The sequence below is a fragment of the Lichenostomus cassidix genome, chromosome 8, assembly GCF_008360975.1.
Source record: "Lichenostomus cassidix isolate B80296 chromosome 8, HeHo_3.0, whole genome shotgun sequence".
Taxonomy (NCBI): domain Eukaryota; kingdom Metazoa; phylum Chordata; class Aves; order Passeriformes; family Meliphagidae; genus Lichenostomus; species Lichenostomus cassidix.
Genome location: NC_139489.1, coordinates 17,479,837 through 17,499,644, shown reverse-complemented (window position 1 = coordinate 17,499,644; position 19,808 = coordinate 17,479,837). Strand labels below are relative to the sequence as shown.

At 36.8% G+C, this 19,808-nt stretch overlaps 1 protein-coding gene across 3 annotated transcripts in view; it reads left to right on the top strand.

Annotated features, from left to right (window-relative positions):
* The window catches only part of DPYD (dihydropyrimidine dehydrogenase), a 336,246-nt gene that overhangs the window by 155,912 nt on the left and 160,526 nt on the right, over positions 1-19,808 (top strand). For all 3 annotated transcript variants that reach the window (XM_085068147.1, XM_085068146.1, XM_085068148.1), the window contains 3 exons: positions 2,387-2,556; positions 4,211-4,421; positions 12,554-12,738. In XM_085068147.1, the coding sequence (XP_084924273.1) occupies positions 2,387-2,556; positions 4,211-4,421; positions 12,554-12,738 (566 nt within the window). The remainder of the gene's footprint in view (positions 1-2,386; positions 2,557-4,210; positions 4,422-12,553; positions 12,739-19,808) is intronic.

Genomic DNA, 19,808 nt, shown 5'->3' with positions numbered 1-19,808 from the left:
CTTTGAGTACAGAGATGGCTGCATTTGCTCCCCAAGGAGTGTAGCTGCTTCCAGTGTTCCTGAATATGAACTCATAAGCTCCAGATATATGATCTCTATGCCACGTTTCTTCATGGTCTTGATCCGCCAGTTAAAAAATAAATTTATGTACAGTTTTTCTTTTTACTTAGAACAGAATGTGGTATTTTACATATGATTTAATAAAAACTTTTTTTTGTTTACAAACTGATTTTCATCTGAGCATTCAGAAATTTCTTTTAGCATCATGTAGGATTGCCCACTTCTTTAGTAGACTTTTCTTAAACACTGTTGAGGAATACGTATTACGTGGCAGATTATTCTGCCTATAAAAGTCGAGTTTATTACCCCATTTTATGCAGAGTATTTCAGAAGTGAAATTCTGCATCCCATCTGTCCCATCTCTCTGCTGTTTTCATCAAATGCTTATTTCTGTCTGTTTTCTTAAGCTCAAAGTAATCTTAAATGATTGGGAGAAAAGGGTTAGCTTTTGCCTTTTTTTTAACAGAGATATTTAAAAAAAAAACAGATTGAGAATATGCAGTGCAATACATTTGTAGATTAATAACGGAAAAGTAAATTCTGCAAAACAATAGTCTCTTGAAACAATTTGGCTAAAAGTACTTTGTAGAATTCTGTGAAGATATGTAGTACTTGTGTACTGTAAGTCACCTGCCTGCATGAGGATCTTTATACTGTGATCCACATCTTTTAAAATATTGCAAAGTAGAAATCTTGATTTGCTAGCATATGTGATGGGGTCTTTTAATATTAAGTCTACAATGAGAAAAAGGATGAACTTGGAAGAACTAACCTTTTCTGATTGACAGTAATAGATAGCTCTTTGGTGTTGTCTGTTAATTAACATGGTCTCTTTTACTTAATTTCCTAGTGTCTTGTAGCCACCTCTTGCTGTCTAAGGCATGGAATTTTAAAATAAAATATACACGTACTACATCCTATTCTATCCTCCTTTTTTCACTGTGACAGTTATCTAAATAATAGACATAATAGACTTATTCATGGTAAAATGCACATTCTGCCTGCTTATTAATTCTGAGTGCCACTTGTTAATATACTTTCCTCCAAAAGGGGTTCCCCTTGCAAGTCCATGGCTGTGAATTTACCTTGGGAATGTGTTAGCAAGAGCTGAGTGGGCTGCTGTGACTGAGCCCTTCTAGACTCGGACTCTAGTGGCACTCTGAGCTGCCAGTCCCCTGCTTCACTTGGGCTTTTTCTACTGCTCAATTTTCACAAAGTATTAAGTTCATTAAAAACAAATGAGAAAAGTTTAGAGAGAATTATAGACTAAGAATCCTATTAAATAAATAATAAATGTGATACCACATACATGGGGGGAAACTTATATAATTTGTTACACATTAAGCATTTTACAAATGGATAGAGAATAGGTGGATTAGGATGTTTGTTTCCTATTCAGCTTATATGTCTAAATTAAAATATTTTTGTTCCACAATTGCATGTAGGATACTTGAATTAAAGTACAATAGTTAAATGGCTGGCTTGGTGTCTCCTGACTGGAACTGTCCCAGGCTCATTGAGTATATAGCTTCGTATTATTTATGTCATTATTTTTCATGTTACAGCCATTTGCCTAATCAACAGTTAGTTGTACTTAAACGAACTTAACTTAAACATGTGATAAAGTCCAGTCTCATCTGAGGAACAGACACAGTTTTACTTAAGTAAATCATCCAATACAACCTATAGATGATAAACAGATAATGGTGTTATTTTCTCCATGTAACTTTTTACAAATCATTTTTAGAAAGCTACTGTAGATTAAATGTTTTTTCCCAAAGGAGTAACTAGGAATTACTGTATCAATATTCTTTCTCTTCATGTTCAGCTGCTGAATAGCCTCTGCGAACTGCCAGAACAATGCCAGTTCTTTGTAGAAAACTGACTGAGGGGACTGATGTGGGTACATTATTACACAAAGCTATCAACTACTGGTCATCTTTTTTTTTCCTTTTTTTTTTTTTTTTAAACTGGGAGGATAATGAGTCTTATGACAGAGAAACTTACTTTTTGAATAAAAGGATCTCACAATTCTAGTTTAAACCTGACAGAACCCAAAATCCTACAAACATGTTGTCATTTGAATTCTTTTTCAATAGAAAGATGCAGCTGCTTAGAGTACTGACTATGAAATTATGTATATGAGCATATCTTAAAAGGGGGAATAAAACTGTCTTTCAGTGGAGCAGAATAATTTGATAGTGACACTCCATGCTTGGAAACTGTAAGATGCAATTTTACACTGCTTTGAGTACAAGCACCTTTTGAGCTGTCATGCACAAATGGTTTCTCTACTTGAAAATGGGGTTTTCCTTTTATCTTTCAGGGATGTGTGCCTGTCACTCTCCTCTGCCATCAATACATGGAACTGTGATTGTACTCGGGGCAGGAGACACTGCTTTTGACTGTGCAACATCTGCTTTGCGCTGCGGAGCTCGTCGCGTCTTTGTGGTCTTCAGGAAGGGATTCACTCATATCAGGGCTGTCCCAGAAGAGGTAAAATCAAATAGCAGCATTTCTCAGAAGGCATCTTGGTTATTTCTATGTGGCCTGAAAATGTGCTATGGGTACTTGACAGACAGCCACTAAAGGCTTTGTATATGAAAATGCTCTTAAAATGTATGAATGTTTATTAAAGTTCTGAGGCTCATTTTGTATACTGTCTATTTAAATAATTTTCCCATGTTGTATCTCTTTCATATAAAGTCAGAGAAATGTATTTGCAAGCAGGGGATAGAATTTCTTGTAAATTAGAGAATGAACTAAAATTTCTAATCTTGGAATCAAGCAACCATTAGAGTATTGTAAGTGGCTCTTCAGGTCATGGTTAGATCCTAGAATGATACCTTCTAGCTGTTGTTTAAGGAATCTCAGTGATTCTGACATTGCCTTGTGAGCCTATAAGAGGCTTTCTTCTTTTCCTTTCCTTTCTTTCTGGTAAGAACATTACTTACAGTGATTTTGGCTTTGAATCACTGCCAATGACAGCAAAGCAATGTTATTCATCACGCATTTCAGCATTCAAATTGATTTTTAGTTTGGCTTTGCACTCAACATTTATTAGGTGATCTGCACTTTTTGAAACTGATTCTACTTCCTCAATTTAAATGTACTGGAGGAGGGTTTTTTCAGGTTACATTTTCTTATTTTGATGGTCTTTTTCTATTTTCATTTATTCGGTACATTACACTTTTATATACTCCAGGATAGCCAATCATCTAATGTATATTTATAATGAGATTTATGGTAGTTTGGCTGTCTGTTTCAAGAAGGTGGGCACCTTAGATCTTCCAGAAGGGGAACGGAACTGCATAGAAAGTAGTAGAGGGTTTCTTGATGCATGATTTACTTCTGTTGCACTTCAGTCAGGAGTTCTAGACACGATGGGATTACTGAAGCCATTGCACAGACTCATGCGCTATTCAGATTCTTACTATAATCAGTTGCCACTCTGAACCAAAATCTTTGATAGAAGCCTGGGTAAATTTCTAAAAGTTGTCAATGTTTGCACTCATTCAATCATGCAGTGGGCCTTGAAAACAGTAAAATAAAAGTAGCTTCATTTAGTAATGGCCATGCTAGAATCATATCAGGTGTGATATTACATATTCAAAGAAGTTGTTCAGTAAATGGAGACAATCAAATTCTGAGAGCAATTGTCTTAAGCAGTTTTACCATGGCAGAGATTCAGAAGATCCTAAGTCAGGACTGTCACTCAGAAAACTGTTGCTTGTACATGGTAGTCAGCATTCAATAAACTCTTAAAACCATGGTAAACACAAGTCAGGGCATGGACTAAATTAATACTGGCCACTTCTTAAAAGACACAGATAGTTACATAAGGGAGCTCTTGTGGACTCAAAGGAGTTAAACATATTCAAAATAATGGAACAATAAGAAAATATACGGAGAAATACTTGCCTTGAAAATTTACCTACTGCCACTGCTTGATTTAATAGCATTGGAGGCACTGAAACTGATAGTTGACCATCTGCATACTGGACACAGCTGATTTCTACTACAGAAGAAATAGTATATATATGGTAACATCTTGAGTCAAAAAAGATTTTCTGGTTGGTTTGTTTGGGGTTTTTTTCCATGAAAACACAGCATAGTTAAAGTTATATATTGTATTGCTTCTACTCTACAGATGGAACTTGCAAAGGAGGAGAAATGTGAATTTCTGCCTTTCCTGTCTCCTCGGAAAGTTGTTCTTAAAGGTGGACAAATTGTTGCTATGGAATTTGTTCGAACTGAACAAGACAGTGATGGAAACTGGAAAGAAGATGAGGATCAGGTTGTTCGTCTGAAAGCCGATGTGGTGATCAGTGCCTTTGGCTCCGTTTTAAGTGACAATAAAGGTAACCCTGACTAATGCAAATACTGATTGATATTTTAGCCTCAGCCACGTACTGTCCTTTGACAGTTTTGTGAAATGGGTCTTCTGGAGGTTACACACTTGTGACTATGGGTCCTCTTACAGAAATTTGTCCTTCAGGTACACCTTTTAGAAAAAAAAACTTGAGGGTCTGGTAACTAGGCAGTTTTCTGCATATTGCTGTATAAAGCTGGAACTCAGCATAGAAGCACAGTTCCTCAGTATATATCTTTCTTCTCAGTGCAAGCGGGATCTCAAAGATGCTCTTGGGAATTTCTTCTGGTCTCATTAATTAACTCTGGAGAAACTCATTATATTACATCTTTAAGCTGAACTGATCTCTGAAATCTCTCTTTTTTTAACCTATCAAATTAAACAGGATTCAAAACATTCATTATTCTGGTTCAGCTGGTCTGGGTATTACTTATTTCTTGTGCGAATACAAGAGAACTGTGACTTCTTTCATACACTGTATTTCTTAGTTACACTTTACAAGGTTTAGTCTTAAAAATCAGCAATTAATTCTGTATAAAAGATACAGAAATTGGCACATTGATGGCATTTCAGAGATTGGACAAATTGTCTGCATTTAGCAGAGGGATGAACATGAATACAGCTAAGAACGTGGGAACTGAGCAGCACTCAGACTGTTCTTTTCTGACACTGGGTTAGACTTAAAGAGTTCGGACACATACATCAAATGTGCCTCAAAAGTCAAAAACACTGACTCAGCAGAAAAACTGATTAAATAGGTCTTCAGCTTGGAGACAGTCGTCTAGGTTAGCAGGTTCTGAAAGCCTTAGTGATCAATGTGCCTGCTTCTGCAGGGCATGGTCATGCCAGCCAATTAACCCATGACGTGCTGTCATGCTCCTTTGTGTATAAATGCTGTGACAGAGGACTTGGCAAGTGCCTCAGATTGCACGTGACCAGAAAATTCGGTATTCAAAATTTCTTAGCATAATGTGCTTTGAGAATCTTTGCAATCAAGAAAAATGGTAAATCTGAAGTAATCTAAGCAGGCTCTAAACCTGAATGTTGTACTCAGCACTCTGTGTTCAACATCCATTTGTGTAGAACAGTAAACCATCATGCAGCCATGAGAAGAGTCTAAACCCTCTCCTACAGTAAAAAGAAGGATTGGCCTGGTATTTTGAGGAACATGTGAAGTGAATTCCAGGAGCAGTCTCATCCTGTGTGCGTGACTATTGCTTTGAGATAGCTTCTTGCATCCTGGGCTGTTTCTAGACAGCAACTGTACCCAGCTAGGAACAGTGCTGATTATTCAGAGCTGCCTCCTGCTCTGCCACTGCCTCCTGCTCTCCAGGGCACAAGAGGTGCAGTCTGTATGTCTCTTTGAGAGAACACACTCCCATTCCTACTGGAGCTGTATTGCTGTGTAAAGACTGGCATTTGTGTGGATCATATTTCAGGGCTCAGTCTAATCTCCAGGAAGCAAGGAGAAGGAGTTTTAAGATTTTTTTAGAGATTCATTAGCTACTTTGATGATGGAATTGATTGATTGAGAATTTAGGAAAATTCTGCTGGTGTTATTTTTAAAATCCTGTGTTTAGGTTTTTTGGAAGGCTTTCTAGAACCTCCTGGTAAATCAGTATTGGCCTATGCAATCAGTACATTTTGTTGTGATTAGTAGGTCCTATGATACAGGAATGATTCTGTTTTCTCCCACATTAAAAATTACCTCACTTAAAAGGTTGAACGTACTGTGTTGCTTAGCCATAATACTGTGCCAGTCTTGTATTTCCTAGGGCACATTCACTGTCTAAATTAATTACTGAGAGGTTTTTAAATAGGAACATAAAATGGGAGGGGAACAAAGTCATGCAGTGAGCTGATCATGAAAGAAGAGAGTCATTTACTTTGGGGGTGAGCAAAACCCCTCAGTTTCATGCTGTATTTTGGGTGAAACTGCTGTCAGAATAGCAATCAAATTAAAAGGAAAACTGCAAGTTATTTGTTTTGGATTTTGTGAAAGTAAAAAGAAACTAGGACTTGAGTGCATAAAGTGCTTATGTTGAGCATACCATTTCAGTTGCTTTTAAGTCTTTTTTTGTTTTGTTTTTTAAGCTGTCTTAATGAAAGTCTAATTTGCTTTTCACCATTGGGCTGGATTACAACCAAAACTCCAGACTACCTCAGTGTACATAATAAAAATAAATGAAAAAGGAAAAAAAAAAACCCACCAAAACATTTTATCTTCTTAGTGTTTTGTTGTGGTTTTTTATTTGTGTGGTTGATTGGTTTTTCTAAATGAAGCACACTTCTGTATTCAAGAGATGAAAATATTCAGGTGTTCCCCATCAAAAAATGGAGATGAAAATACTGAAGGTACTTAAAACTGGACAATGCCATGAGCAAACTGATTAGACTTGGAACTTGATCTAACTTTGAAGGGAATGGACTAGGTAAGCTCCAGAGGGCCCTTCTAGTCTCAATTATTCTGTTACTGGGTGACTCAGGTGCAGGTTGAATAAACATTTTAATTGCTGCTCATACAAAGAGCTCTATCAATTGACCTAATTCATAAGACACCTCAGGGAACTGCAAATGCAGTATTGGTAAGGCTAAAATAGCAGGTTATGTCCTATAAATGTTGGTTCTACTGATTTAAGAATAAAGAAAATACTGTCAAAATCAGAGCAATTAAAATTAGACTTAGCCCCAGTTCAACAAAGTGTTCAGGACAGCCTTGATGCTCATGTTTGAAAGTTTTATAAGAAGCCATAAGTGTGTGGGTGACTGAGCAGAAATAGCTCATAGGTTAGAAGGTTTTCTCTAGTCTATTATCCTCGACAAGATGTTTCCTATTCTTGCATGGTAGCTATTAAATTTGCAACCAAGATTCCATGCTTCACAATGTTCACAATGGGTATGCAGTCTTTTTTGTTTCATTAAAATAAAATGCCAATTGTGTTTTTAAACAACAGTTCTAGTAGGTATTCATCCTCCTGTCAGGAATCACATAAATGCATGTCTTACTTAAAAAAAATGGACTCCTTTGTTCATTTTAGGCTCTTGAAGATGCTTATGGACAAAACAGGAGAGTTGTTTTCTAGACTGTTTTAAGAAAGTTACCATTTCACAAAAACCAGTAAAAAAAACCAGCCCAACAAATTGTCCAAATTCAGATACTACAGATGGAGTAGAGAAAAATGTTTTGCTTCTTCTTGAAAAAAATTTTTTTTGGAAGTACAAGCTGCTTTATTTTAATGGCAAAGCTTACTAGAGCCTTCAAGCCATTGTAACTGACCCACAAAAACAAAGAGTTGCAAGACGATTTTTGTACTTTTCCTCCAAACAAAGAGCTGTGAGAGGAATTTTGAACTTTTCCTCCAGTTTCTGCTTTTTTGCTTATTATTTTTGAGACCTACAATGTATTAGTGAATTACTGAAATACGTTCTGTCAACATTCCAAATTGCAACTACTCAACATACAAAATTGCAGTTCTGTGTTCTCCCTCACGCTGTGTTTAACCTCTACATCCTACTTAACACCAATCCAGCTGATTTTAAAGATTTAACTTTAAATAACCCTTTTCTAATCTATTTCCTTCTCATGACCGAAAGGAGCAATACTTTTGGACTGCAAAATTTTGGAACAAATGCCCTTGTTCTGGTTTGTTTTCATGAATGTCCAAGGAAAACCATGAAGAAATTATGGAAAATAGTGCTCAAAATGCACTACCAAATTCAGTGCAGAACAAGGGACTAAGCCAGGATAGGGGACTGGCAACCTAAGTTTAGTTTGACAATCTGTTTAGCATACAGCAGTAAAGAGGAAGAATTCCCATGTAACCAGAACACTAAATCTTAGCATGATAATGTCTGTTTTGTTTTCATGGAGAGGAAAAAAAGAGAAATGCAAAAATATCTAAGCAAACTCCAAGTACCGCCTTTGTAAAAATACCCCCAGAAATAGTAAGTTATTTGTGAACCAAAATATGTTTTATGAAAATTTTGGTAGTAGCTATTGCATCATGACTGAAGGGCAAAACTTTATTTCATACTGCCAGGAATCAGTCACAACTTTCAGATACTTTGCTTTTACTTTTAGAACAACTGCCATCTTTCTTGCAAACTGCAGCAGCAAAGCCCAGGCTTACTGCTCCCCTAGAATAGTTCAACATACAGTAAAGATAACTTTTCCCAAATCGTTTACAATTTTATTCTTTAACCCACTCATAGTTAATTTTTATTTCTACAGTTTGAGAAGCATCTGCTAGGGAACAAAGGAAAAAAGTCTGCAGAGCTCTGACCTCATAAATGAAAACAATTTTTGTTTTCCTTTGAACAAATATAAAACTTCAAGTAACACAGAAAGCAGTAGTTACAGAACTTGGAAGGAGTGGTGAATTTCTTCATACAGCCTGCTCAGACAACTGAGTAACTACAGCCTCAAAGTACTGAAGCCTTGACTACCTAATGAAAGAGTAAAGGGGAGGAAGAGAGGCTGATACCCCAGCTGGGAATGCCCTGGCATGTCCATGCTAGGTCAGCATCTGCCTTGCACCAACTCAAATCTCCAGACTGGTGAAAAAGCCTGTTATGTAAAACTGAAATTTATATACATTCAAAAGATTCCTATTGAAATAGGTAGTTTTCCTGCTAAGTCACTTGGAATAGGATTTTTCTCCACAAATGAGTTTACTGAATGAATTTGGGTGCAGCAGTTCCACACTCTGAAATGATTACCCATTTCCAATATCCAAAAGTGGCTTCATGATGATTTCTAAAGCCCTGTTTACTTAGGGCAGAAATGCTGCTCTTTGAGTTGATAGACATCAGACACTTTGGGTTGCTGGTGACAGACAGAAACCAAAGTCAGTAGTAGCTTCTGGCAAGACCCTCTCCCAGCATAACTGAACCCAGCTTTATCCAGTCAAGCCACTTTTTAATCCTGGTTCAGTGCACTAGCAGGGTAGAAAATGTGGGAAGCATGATTGTACCTTTCTGTATTTGCTGGGCATTTAGACTAGGCAGTGACAGCACTTAATCTCTTAGTGCATGTGACAGCTGTAGTTATACATTTTAGATTAAGAAAGTTACAGTATATTTGTATTTTTCAGAAGTAATGCTACTATTCACTTTAAAGGAATTCTGTAAGATGGATATCAAAAATAACAGTAATGAGCTACTAAAGCTAAAATTATAGGAACTTATGAAATTGGTTAAACATAAAAACCATTAAACTGTTTATTGAAGCTTCACAGATATACTGCAGCTAATGAGCATTTCTGCTATTTAAATAAGCCCAAATTGAACACATATTACATGGATGCATAATTAGTCATGGCAGTCACACACAGACTCACTTTTAAAGCTTTATTTGAGGAATCTTTTCCATTTGATTTGTTTTGTTAATTAAAATATTTTTTCTGTATTCACTTATATTTTAATATTGTTTTTGCAAATGCTGTAATTTGCTGCTGTGTTTCCATTTGTGGTTGTTTGCTCTGTGAATATAGCAAATTTGGAAAATAAATTCAGCACTATCCTTTTGTTTGGTGTTATTTGTGTTAGCATCACTTGATAGCAGTAGAATAATGAAATTGTATGTTGTCTTTCATCCAGAAGGATCTTTTCAAATGATATATAATATCTCGCTAGGCTGTGGAGGAGAAGGCAGCACAAACACAGGATTGTAGTTTGAATTTTCAAGAGAAAAGCTGTGTTTTAAACTTTGAAGACTGAAACTGTGAGGGTGAAGGTTTTAAAAGATACTCTTTACCTCTGTCCCAAGCCATGCACCAAACATTAAGTATCTGGTTTGTTTATTGTTCACACACCGCTTAAGAGAAGCAATAGTTCAAGCTCATGTTTGGCTCTCTCTCACCCTTGCAGGGGCAGAGAAGGCACCCCTTTCTGAAGACCAAAGTTCTCCCCTTCTTTAAGAAGGTGATCCCTTCAGCCTCCCAGTTGCAGCAGCTATCAGATCCAAATTGTGAGGATGTTAGGAACTCCTGTATAAAATGGTTTCAAACCATGGCCTTTTTTTTTTTTAATATAACCTGAATCTTGGAGATTATAAGAAAGTCAGAAAGAAATGGTAGTTGGATATCATGTCAACCTCACCACCAGGGAAATGTTCTTTCTCAATTTTAAAAATACTGATCAGGCAGACAAATCCCCAGGCCTGGAGAGACATTTCAAGTGAAGATATGTTGGGCATTCTTCCCTCTCAAAAAGCTTTTGGTATAATTATGTCCAGACAGCCATTTTAGAACAAAGCAATTCAAAGAGATTTTGAGAAATGTAATAGATCCAGGATAACAGAGGTAATGCCCTATTTTTCCACAAGATGAAATAAGTAGTCAGAACTTCCAGTTTTACATCATTTCTTTTGAAAAACTACCTTTTCGACAGCATGTTTTCCTCAGACTCCTTTACTGTGGTTCAGTCCTGTCTCAGAGAGGCAGAAGTCATTTATTAAATCCCCACTACCAAATCCTGCAGTACCAAGTTTTCCTCTGGTTTTTTCCAAACATGTCTTTACAAGCCTGTACATATTTAACTTGTGAGAGCTGTCTAGACCACATGCTGAGATGGTACCACTGCATGCAATAAGTTATCCTATATATGACAAATATAAGATGATCAAAAGCTTTCTTGAACTACACACAGTCCGAGGCACAAAGAGAAAGTTAATGTATTGATTCCTAAGGATTTTAGTAAAACTGCTATCAGCCTACTCTTTCATTTAAAAAACCCACGCAAACAGGGAAACCAAACAAACCAAACCCCACATTTTCCAGACAAAAAATGTCTTAGTCTGAAGGTTTTATTTCATGTTATCTTTCAGTAATTCAGATGTTTTTACCAGAAGTAATTTCTTAAGTTTTTGGGTTTGTTGCTACCCAAATATTATTTTTGTCCTCTTAAGCCACATCTATCTAAATGCCAGGTGGGAGAGATTGTGCAACCAATAGCTCTTGTAGATAGATTAAATGCTTCTGGTAGGAAATCTGCTACAGTCTTTCAGCTTAAAACTGTCTTCTGTGACTTGGGCTTCTGACCAAGATGCAAACGTTTCCTTTGAATTTGGGTCCTCTGCATATGTTTGTAATGCCAACGATGATGAAGAGAGCGTAGGTGGGACAAGTAGGTGACAATGTCTGTGCCTTGCTTTCTGTTTAATTATTTTGCCCCTGATTGTACACAGCCTCCACTTTAAAATACCCTTGCAATACATGAATTGGAGGTGAAAGGAAATAAAGAGCCTTGGATGAAAATCCCATCACTGTGATGTGCAGGAAAGATGTGTTTGAAGCTGATTCTGTACTGAGGCATGCGCTGGGACAATACCAGGACTTTGCCCTTTGTATTGGAGAAATCTTCCTCTTAAACTGGCAGATTTCTCTTTTAATTTATGACACTGCAACTACATCAGTTTAATTGACCTTGGCAATCTGCATCTGCCAGTGGTGTGTCCCTGAGCGACATTGCAACTTTAAGCTGCATTTTATTGCAGAATCTTCAGCTACTGCAGACAAAGCTACATAGCCCCCCCCCATTTTGATAGATGCCATGAAAATGTGCTAAAAATATTTATTGAAAGCATGATTTTCTTAATGAAGCTACTTTGAAGTGCCTTGTGAATATAATAATTTAAAAAAATTTAATAGAATATTTTTCTGAGCATTTATATGTATTTAATGACATTTATATAATGCCATGCAGTAGAAAAATATTTCTTTATTTTCACGTCTACATTATTTGGAGAATAATAATATTTCACATGCAAAAAGCCAATATGTGCTGTTTACTAATAGCATGAAAATATTAAGATCTCAATGCATGCTCTGAAAAAAATTCAGAAATTGTAGTGAAAAAGATACAAAATATACTGTCTTCATGCAAGCATTTAATTTTGATTGTGGTTTTATGGTTTTATTCTTAATATGTGTAAAAAGTTTTGAAGTGAGCCTTTCTTCCAGGATGGTCTGAGTTTAAATATTGTCAGGATGGTTTTGACTTAATGAGAGATGTCTTTTTCAGCATTAAATTTTCTAATTGTTATCAGCATATATTTGACAGATTTTAGCAACAGTTTTTTCTTTCTTCTAGTAACATATTTGTCATTTACTTTAATTACAGTCATAGAGGCCATGGCACCTATCAAGTTTAACAGATGGGGTCTTCCTGAAGTAGATCCAGAAACGATGCAAACAAGTGAACCCTGGGTGTTTGCAGGGGGTGACATTGGTGGTGTTGCTAACACTACAGTGGAATCCGTAAATGATGGAAAACAAGCTTCCTGGTATATGCACAGATACATACAGGTGACTTTTTCAAAAGTATTTTTCTCTTTCCCATTTTTATCTGCTTTTAGATACTTTTAAAAATATCATTTCATTGTGGTTTTGATTAATTATATAAATTTTGAGAAACTAATACCTGGATTATCTGGTGATTAGGACATTACAGGTTCATTCAGCTTGGATCACATATTTGAGTTTGGGTAGATGAACTCAGCTTTCTTACATTATCTTAACGCTAAAATTCAAGCAATATTTTCTTGGCCCCAGCTCTGAATTCCACTCAAGGGTAGTAATCCTTCCTGCACAACAGACACTGCGAGCAGAAACCCTAATTGGGCAACTGGGGAAAAGGAGTGAGCTCCACAAGTATTAAAAAGTAAAATCTTCCAATAATACATAAAGTAAAAATTAACTACTGCCAATGTTGTTACCTGGGGAAGACATTTTTCGTTTACTAACAGTTTGCAGAATGCTCAGGTTATCTGCACTGATGAGACTGATAAACTGGATACACAAGCTTGACCAAAGATAAACATTGAATGCACAGAGGCAAATAATGCAAAGGAGAATTTACCTGAGAAATGTAGGACATACAGACTTGAAAAACCTGGTGACTACCTGTCTCCCTTTGGTTCTCCTTGCATGTTGCTGACTGGGCACCCCTGCCCAGATTTGTCTAGTAGAAGAGCAAAGAGTCCAGAGGAGCTGCAAAGGAACCTCCTGAAACAGAGACACAGCCTGGAGAACCAGCTGACAAAAAGTGTGTTCATAGTACAGGGAGCTTTTAAGAAACATGATACATGATTCATTCTCCCACATAAAGAGATTTGAACAACTGAAGTTGGGACTGTAACAGCTCAATGTCTTTCTCCCCCATCCATCTGCTCAAAGCCTCTCTGATTGCATGTTTGTGCAATTTCATGCTGTTGGGGTCTGATTTCACTTCCTAAAAATATTTTAACTGAAAGCTTGTTGTTAGTATCTGTGCATATTTTTTCTCACTTGTTCTAAAGCACTGTTTGTGTCCTGCCTTCTTAGACCCTCTGAAAATGCTGAGTGTGAAACATCTTTAATCCCTGACCTGCTTGCTTAATTTCTCAGTGCACAGTGATTTTGGGTAACTGTGGTAAGGGAAAGAGGGTATCTCCTCCTTTTTGTCTCCTTAATAAATCTCTAGTAATACAGGCAACATTTATAAAACCCTCCTTTATCATGTTGCTTCCTCCTCAAAGCTTTTTTTTTTTTTTCCCCACTCTGGAATGTATTTAATACTTTGGAAAAAATCTGAATAGTCATGACTTGAGAATTAGAATTTTAAATCAAGTAGACTTGTGATATTAGAGCATTTCTGTTACCCTTTGCAGGTTTCAAGGCAGCTTATTCAACCTTACAGTCTCACCAGGAAGCTAATGGGAAAGCCTTACAGCAATCTTCACAGGAAAGTTTCCAAATGTCAAGTGTCACCTTTCCAGCTGTTAGATGAATGGGTTGCCCAAGGGCATTTATTTGGATGTGTAGCCCTTGTAAAATCTGGTTGCTGTGGTGCAGAATGCTGTAATTTGGCAATTTACTTTGCCAGTGTTTAGTCCTGGTACAAATTTTAGTGGTTGGAGGAGAGTTTGCTTTTAAACAGGTTGTAGAGAGAAGGATAAGAGGAGGATTGTATTACCCCACTGTTCATAGGGACAGGTGTGTGCACGTGTGTCTGCTCTTGTGCACGTGTGTGCATGCACTCTGTTCACAGCACTGTATTTTGGAAAATTCCAAAAGCAAACGAAAAAATACCCTTACACACCACCTTATTCTCTCTCTACTGTGAGATTCTAAAGCAGGTAACCATCCTGTGATCTGAGTGTCTGAATCAAGTATATGTTAAATTTAAAAAAAATGCGTTGATACGGTCTGTGTTTCAGTTAAGGAGTAGGTAGCCATTTCCAAAATCACCAACTATCTCAGCACCAGGATCTATAAATAGTGCACTCAGTCTTCATCAAAATAAAGCTATTCCATAGGATTTCTCAGCTAATCCAAGACCATGTCCAAGAGTGTTACTCAAACCCACCATCCTGAGTGCTTGCAGAATGCGCTGTTTGAACAGCACGCTGCTTGTATCCCAGCCTACTCCAGGCAAAAGGCTAAGCGAACAGATGGGGCTGTGATGTGCCCTGGAACTCCAGTCACGGCAAGCTCTGGCACATGGTCAAGTCAAGCGTGAGATCCAGACTCAAGGACTCTTCAGCAGAAATGCCTTATGTTCAATACTGAGAGTTATTTACAGAAGCTTCTTGGCTGCTCTTATGCTGGAAACTTTCCATCATTAGTTGCCTAAATATCTCCTGCCTCTTAACATATTCCTCCCACTATATGAGGCATAGGTTCATCTCAAAAATTGTTGCCTGCAGCTGTGTCAGGTTAGTTTCTATAAACATGACCGGTCAAAGCCTAACTAAGGGTAGTTGTAGTAGAACCTGTTAGGAAATACAGTCAGTCTTCCTAGAACCATTCCTTGCAAGTCTTTAGAGATCCAAAAAGAATCAGCCCAATTCGTGTAACTGCCCACATTTTCTCACCATTCAACCTGCGTTTGTTATTCCAGGAATGATGTAAAATTGCAATTAAATAATCTTAGTGATTTATTTTGTTTGGGCAAGGTAATCTTTCACTTTTGTCCAACAGTGACTTTATGATCTTGTGCAGAAGCAATATAAGCTGCTGTTCTCTTCTATGCCTCAGTTACCATTCATCGTTTCTTTTTGATCAGTGAGTGGATTTAACAGTACAATAGTTATATTCAGGGTAACTCACAATTATTGCAGGACTAACTTTTAATTTTCTATGCCTGTCTTGAGAGCAAAGCCAGCTTCCCCTATTTTTTTCTTGGATGACCCTGCCTCACTCCTGCTCTGTTCATACACTTACTTGTGGACTGTTTTTCCATGTATGACATCAGCTGCCATCTTCTTCTCACTAAAATCCCTCTTTAAAAATAACTTTTTTGTTCTGGTTCACAAGAAGTTTTCTTTTCTTTAAATCTATTTTTCTTTACTGTAATCTCCCAGTGTGGAAGTTTCCTTTATACTTTTCCTAGACTGAAATGTACATGATACATTTAGAGAATAGAGGTCTGGATCCCAACTGATATAAATTGCACTTCACTAAGACATTATTCAAGATGAATTTTGAGCACATCACAATGTTACTTTGAACTACTATTGAATATTTGCTATTTTTTTCTTTACCTATGCTGTCAGAAAATATATGGGTTTTGTATCTGAAGAATAGAGTGTTGATTCTTTATCAAGATTGACCATTCTCATGTATTCCTTGAGCATGCATGAATGCACATTATTTCATAATCAATACCAGAACTGGGAGGCTCCCAGGAAGCTTGAATTTGAAGCCATTAGTTATGTTGTCTGTTTCTTTTCAGAATAACCACAAGAAAAAAATGAATGTCCCTTTGTTTAGCTAGAACAACATATGAAACACTAGCATGCAGTAATAAAGCACCATTTGCAAAAAAAAAAAGGTGAATTAAAGGCAAGTTCAGGAAAACTGATATTTTAGTTACTTGCCTCTGAGTGAGTAGTATGTCTGTTACAGAAAGAGAAAGCCAGGAAGGACCTTAGAAAATCTCTGTCCAAGTGGACAGAGCCATGAGCAAACCTGCTGTAGCTGACTCTGCTTTGAGTAAGGATGTAGGACTAGACAATCCCCAGGCATGCCTTCCAACCACAGCCATTCAGAGATTGTATGAAATAACATGAGCATATTTACCACAAAGTTAAATAATTGATAATTGGAGAGAGGATAGCAGAAGCAAGGGAAAAAATACATGGTTTAGGATCAGACTATAAAATGAAGAAAACCAGAGTAAGATGGAAGTATTCAGGAAAAGTCTTCCAGGCAGTAGGATTTGTGGAGAAGGTTCTCTGTGAAAAATAACACTAATACAACTACTTGCTTTCACAGTCTGTCTTTGTTAAAAGCCAGAAAATGCAGTTAGACCATATCACTCTGGTTAAGAATTTCCTCCATCTAAAGAAAATTAATGTCAAAAATTGTATCAGATCTAAAGCTGAATTCCTGTCTCTCAGCCCTGCACTGCAGCCCATGTGCTTTTGCCTTCAGGCAAATTCTGTTTAGGGTAAAGTAGACCCACTGCTTGCAGTGTGCTGGGGATTTTTCACCACCCTGTTCCAGTCTCCAAAAAATTGTCATGATTGCAACATATACCTGCAATATTGTTAGCTCAGCTGGTTGGCATCAAATTAAGAGGAAGAATGGACCACACTTTTAGTCTTCTACTTCTAAAAATCAAGGAATGAGTTATTATAAATAAATACTTGCCTACAGGCTTTCTTTTCCTATTTGTTTGTGCAGTGTCAGGGAAATCCTTCATTATAAAGATGATTTCACATTCAAAAGGCTATATAACATTTTTGTTTCCCAAAAATTTTGCTTTGTAGAGAACAATGCATCAAGTCTTAGTAAATATATTTATTTTATAAGCGTTGTGCTGAAAGGAAAAAACCAGCCAAAAAATAGATAAAAAAAGGAAGTGATAGGAAGGAGAGAGATAAATCTCCAAAGATGTATGGCTACTAACTACTGAACCTTCGGCTGCAGCCTGCCCCTGTGTGTTTTTAGATACTTGGTTTATTCCATTGAAACCTTTTGTATTTCTCCCCCTGCCACCTCTGCTTGGGTCACTTCATCATTAACAAACTGCTAGGTACATTCATTTTGTGCATGTGGGTGGAATTCCTTTTTTTTTTTTTTTAATTTTTATTTTTATTGTATGGGATTTATTTTCTGTTTTACCCCAGAAGGGTCACTAAGAGTCACTTTTAAGCAACATTCATTTTAGGTGAGAACAATTTTAGAGATTTAATTGTTCTGCCTGTTAAAAGCAGCAGTACAACGGAACGTCAGCTTCAAATTCAGCACTGTCTGCCTATTTGTCTATAGCAAACAATATTTACAGTTGTACAAGCTAGGAATAGTTTGTGAGCAATCCTCAGACTGAAATGTATTCACGGAGAACATTTGAACAATTCTGAATAGCAAAATAATTCAAACTGGAAAATTAGGTTTATTGCTCACATGTGTGCAAAGAGTGGAGTTGACCAAACACTATTCCTTAAGTCTTTCTGTGATGTGATTCTTACAGAATGAAAATCAAAGGGTTTTTTGTGACAGTTCAGTATATTAGTGTTGATTTCAGCACATTTCCCCACTTTCAAATACGTAGGAGACAAAAAGTGCTGGCATTTTAAAAATGCTTTCATTTGAATTGTGTAATCCAGGATTTTCTAGTTTGGCATTGCAAACATTTTACAGTTGAAATATTAGTTAAGAAAAACTAAAAAAAATAGCTAGAAAGATGAAATCAAACTCAAAGTAATGAAAAGATAAAAAGACAATACTTTCTTTCATTTCTTCTCCCACTTTTTTTTAATGTGCCAGTTAACAAAAGCTTTTGAGATGTAGAATGCAAGGTTGTTTGGTTTTTGAAAAACTCAGATTCTCCTGGTGTAGAAAAGTAGCCCTGTGAAGTATGACATTGCAGTGAGCACTCAGGAAGGCAAAAATGGGGCATGTTTGGCTTTTTATAAAGTGTAACTGCATTGGTCTCTAGCTGAGAGAGGTCATGATACTGAAGCAATTTTGGTCCCATATGTTAGGGATCTTTAGAAATCAGCTTTTCTCAAAATGTCCACCTGTAGGAACCCATTCAGGTTTACAACATTCAGGCTCGGACAATTTCACTACTTTCAGTACTTTTAAACTATCAGAAGATTTGGCCCCAAAATGTATCCTCTTTGAAGATTCAAAGATCTGGGGTCCGAATAGTGTGATGAGAATCCACACAATCCCAAAACCAAACAGATTTGAACTCTCAGGTTTTAAACCAGCCTAGGAAACAAAAGGCACTAAAACAGACAAAAACCTCCTCATCCCAGCTGTGCTTATCAGTTTTCACAGGTAAAAATTGATTAAATAAGTTCCTTTAAAAAAATAATCCAAAACCCCAAAAGGCAGCGATTCGTAGGTGGCTGAGGTTTTTACTCTGCTACAGAAATTCTCCACACTTCAAGTACTGGTTCTTTTTGTCCTGCTGAAAAGATTTTCTTTTTAAAGATAGAAGAAACTGCTGTGCTCTTAGCTGTGACTTATTAGGAGCACAGACAGTGTAGAGCTTCTCTGGGTTAGAAGTTCCTGCTTTCTTTCTTTGTGATTTTATTGAGTCAACCATTTGAATGAGCAAAGAATTAAATTCTACACACCCCAGCCTGATTAGGATGCTGTTCAGTATCCATACATGGAAAAAGCTTTCCTCTCTACTGTTTTTGTAGTATTAGATGCATCATATACATTGAATGCTTTTCACTCACTCTTCACCAGAAAAGCCTCTTCCAAAAGAAAACAAAAGTGCCAGTGGTGGCACAGCCATAATGTGTATGATCTTCTTTGATGGCATGTCAGACTCTAACTTTTGCCGGTCTTGAAGTATATTCATATTAATACAATTTAATAGAAACCCGATATTAGTTTTGCATAGGTATGCCATTTTGTAGGCTGTATCCAATCTTTCAAGGTAGGGGAAGAAAGTTCAGAATACATGGACTTAGGGCAGAGTGATCCTGCACATGATGCTTTCCCTCATTTTTCACAATTTGCTATACTTTTTATAGGTTGGCACCTGGGAAGAAAACTAGAAAGGGTCTGTCTGCAAACCCTGGGGTTTTTTCAATCTTGCTGTTACTAGCTGCTGTAGGGAACAGAGGTGGCTCTTCAAAGTGGCTGAAAAAACCTTTGGACTGAACCAGACTTGTCAATACAGGATGTAAAATAGCTGTTTATTCATTATTATTTTTACTGTCATTCAGTTATTTCCAGCATAGCATAGTATTTCAGCATGAATACTGTTTGGGCAGAAGATGTTACCTAGGTAAGTATTTGCATGTTTTGCTGATTTGCAAGTCTGAACAAAAATACTTAAAATTTGGGTTATTATATATTAATTATTCCCTTATCAGGATTAATAATAAATTGTATAAAAATAGATCAGAAAAAAATTCTCTGGT